This window comes from Brachyistius frenatus, unplaced genomic scaffold (genome assembly GCF_029030835.1).
Source record: "Brachyistius frenatus isolate BFR_SWC_R1_liver_20210118 unplaced genomic scaffold, ASM2903083v1 Contig_51, whole genome shotgun sequence".
In the NCBI taxonomy this organism is placed as follows: Eukaryota; Metazoa; Chordata; class Actinopteri; family Embiotocidae; genus Brachyistius; species Brachyistius frenatus.
This window is the reverse complement of record NW_027210650.1, coordinates 1,357,049-1,360,000: the sequence shown is the minus strand read 5'-3', so window position 1 is coordinate 1,360,000 and position 2,952 is coordinate 1,357,049. Positions and strand designations below refer to the sequence as shown.

At 41.2% G+C, this 2,952-nt stretch overlaps 1 protein-coding gene across 1 annotated transcript in view; it reads left to right on the top strand.

The window, feature by feature from the left end:
• Positions 1–2,568, top strand: part of meox1 (mesenchyme homeobox 1) — an 8,920-nt gene extending 6,352 nt beyond the window's left edge. Inside the window, exon 3 of the mRNA XM_069704607.1 lies at positions 1,753–2,568. Coding sequence (XP_069560708.1) covers positions 1,753–1,875 — 123 coding nt within the window. The 3' untranslated portion in view covers positions 1,876–2,568. The remainder of the gene's footprint in view (positions 1–1,752) is intronic.
• The last annotated feature ends 384 nt before the right edge of the window (positions 2,569–2,952 follow it).

Here is a 2,952-nt window from a genome sequence, read left to right as displayed (position 1 = left end):
TCGATGCTGCTGGATGAAGCCCCGGTCTGCCTGTCAGGCCCCCGGTGTCCCGGCTCCTCCTAATGAGGCCACGGTGCCACAGTGACCACACATACTGCCTGTCTGCTGCCTAAATCTATTTCCCAGACCCCTGAAACACACACACACACACACACACACACACACACACACACACACACACACACGGACTAGACGCACTCAGCCAAGTTCCATCTTCAGACGGAGCTCCCACTGCAGCTCCGCAGACTTTTCCGACTCATCCTACACGCTTTGGCGATTTGCCGTTCTTTCAATCAGTCACGATGAAGCGGTGCATCTCGGAGACGGGGAGGACGCTCGGCGGGATGACGTGCAGAGGTCACACCAAACTTACCTCCAAACCACGAGCAGGTCGGACGACCGCAGAGATATATAGTCGAGACTTAAGTTTTGTGCAAAAAAAAAAAAAAAAAAAAAAAAAAAAAAAAACGACCCCGTGTCTTTTTACATGGTGGACGTCGGCACGAGGATAAAACAGGTTCTTTTTAATGAGGATAAATCATCCTTCTAATAACCTGCGTTTCTAAACCCTAGTTTGAAGCGAAGCAAAAAATACCTCAGAGCCACAACTGTTCCTTCACTGAAGTTTATTTGGCCTTCGTCCAACACACACAATCTCGGCCGTGAATTAATCCGCCGCTAAAAATGGTCTTTTAGCTTAAAACCTTCAGCGAACCAGACGTTTTTAGGGAACTGACGAAAATGAAACTACATATTAAATATTTCTGTCTTCAGGATACCACCTTCTCAAACAAACGTTCACCGTTGTTGTTGTTTTTTTTCTCTGTAATTTTCTGGAGTCTCAGAAAGCATGTGTGTGTGTTTTTTTTCTGCTATTTTTGGCCGGACACTTAAAACATGAGCTCATTCTCATTTTCAGAGCAGCGCCATGATACAGATGAGCACCGTCCTCACTGCGAGCGCAGTAAACTCACATCCTGTGTAGGCTGACTTCCTGAACAGTCGACCCCTTCTGACCCGGCCGTCCATCCGATACTCTCCGCCCGCGTTCGGAGGGATTTTTTTTGTATTTTTTTGAGCCCAAACTGAGCGCTTCGTACCGACGATTCATGCTCCTTGCGGAGGGCCAATTGCAGAATTTATATACTGTACCGGGAGATTTGTGGGGGATTATTTGTCCATTTTTTGTTTTTCTTTTGCTGACCGTGTTGTAAATTTTGCTAAAAATTGCAAAATGAAGAGAAAAACCACAGAGATCCTGTTACGAGTTCAAATATGGTGAAACATTCTGCACAGAGGTATCAAACACAGAATATGTACTTGTAGTATCACTTGTCCTGCACTGGTAGGACTAGATTTATTTTGTTTATTGATTCATTGGAAGGTTAATTTCTTAAATAATGGTCATATTCTCTAATTGTTTTCTGTCCAACCGGCTTCCCCCAAAACAAAAGATTGTCGGTTTATTATCAGAAAATGAGCAAAGCTTGACATGCGAGCGGCTGGAACCAGTGACGATGTGGCATTCTCGCTTAAAAACTCAATTTATGATCAACGGATATAATAATTAACAATTAATAAATACCTTTTCAATCAGTTCCTGAATCCTTTGATCAACTACATTGATCTTAAATTTACTGCCGCCTCGCTTATTTGTTCACATTCGTCAATGCGGATAACATTTCATAAATCTGCTCTCTTTATGAAAATCATAAATGCTAATCTAACGTTTCCTGTGTTTCTTCCCTGCAGGTCAAAGTTTGGTTTCAGAACAGGCGGATGAAGTGGAAGAGGGTGAAGGGAGGACAGTCGGCTTCGCCCAACGACCTGGAAAACGACGACATAGACTCAGCCGCCTCGCCCAGCTCTGAATAAAACCAGCGCTGTTTGAAAAAAAAAAAAAGAAAACACGTTGGGGTTTTTTACAGCCGGCCTCGGACAGCAGAAGAGGTCAGGGATCAACTGGACACAACCTTTCGCTTATTATTTTTGTGGAAAGTTGGCAACGGGAACCAAATAATTCCAGAGCCTCTTTTTTTTTTTTTTTTTTTTCCTTCTTCTTTATTTCTTTTGAATTCCCAGGAAGAAAACGCTGAGCATCCTTTCTGCTGTAAATAGTTGATTCATGTCCACAGTGAGCTGCATTTTGATAAATACTCCGCCCGAGAGAGGTCCGCTCTGTGTTTGAATATTAAAGATGATTCTCGTGGTCGTTGTAGACGAGCGACAAAGTCCATGCGAGTGATGACACATCGGCGATGTGATTTGGTTCCAGTATTGTAATCATGGACTTTGACGCTTGACTTCAACCACCTGGGAGAACTCAGCCTGCACAAGTGTTGCCAAGCCGTAAGTGCCTCCGAGTCACATGTTTGTTGTTGGTTGTTTTTCATTTTCATCTGTTTCTTTTTTTTCTCGAATATATATATATTTGTTTTCTGTCAAACATTTTTTTTTTTTTTTACTCTTCCTTTTTTTTATTATTTTTTTTATACTACTTGAATGTTATTGATTAAACACAGATGTTGACTGTTTCTGCAAATAGAATAAATCATCGTGTGCAAAATGTGGGAACGTATCTCGATAATTTCTTTCACCTGCAGCGGTCGAGTTACGACCGGACGGCAGGTGAAGTGCGTGCGTGTTATTGGCTGATGGTTTTATCACACGTGAACATTTAGGTGAGACATTATGGGAATGAAATTTCTAAAAACAAAACAATTACTGAGGAGTTTGTTGCTTGATGTTGGCAGGTAACATAATTAAATAAAAGTAATGAAGCCAGATTCCAGAGATATGCAGTATATCAGATTTTTATTATTATTATTATTATCTTATTTCAAGGGACTCAAAACAGGTCTTGGAGTTTGTGATCATTGATGGTTGTTTTCTCCAATTTGGAAAACAACTAACTAATAAGAGCATCTGTAAAGTGTGATTAAAAAAAAATTA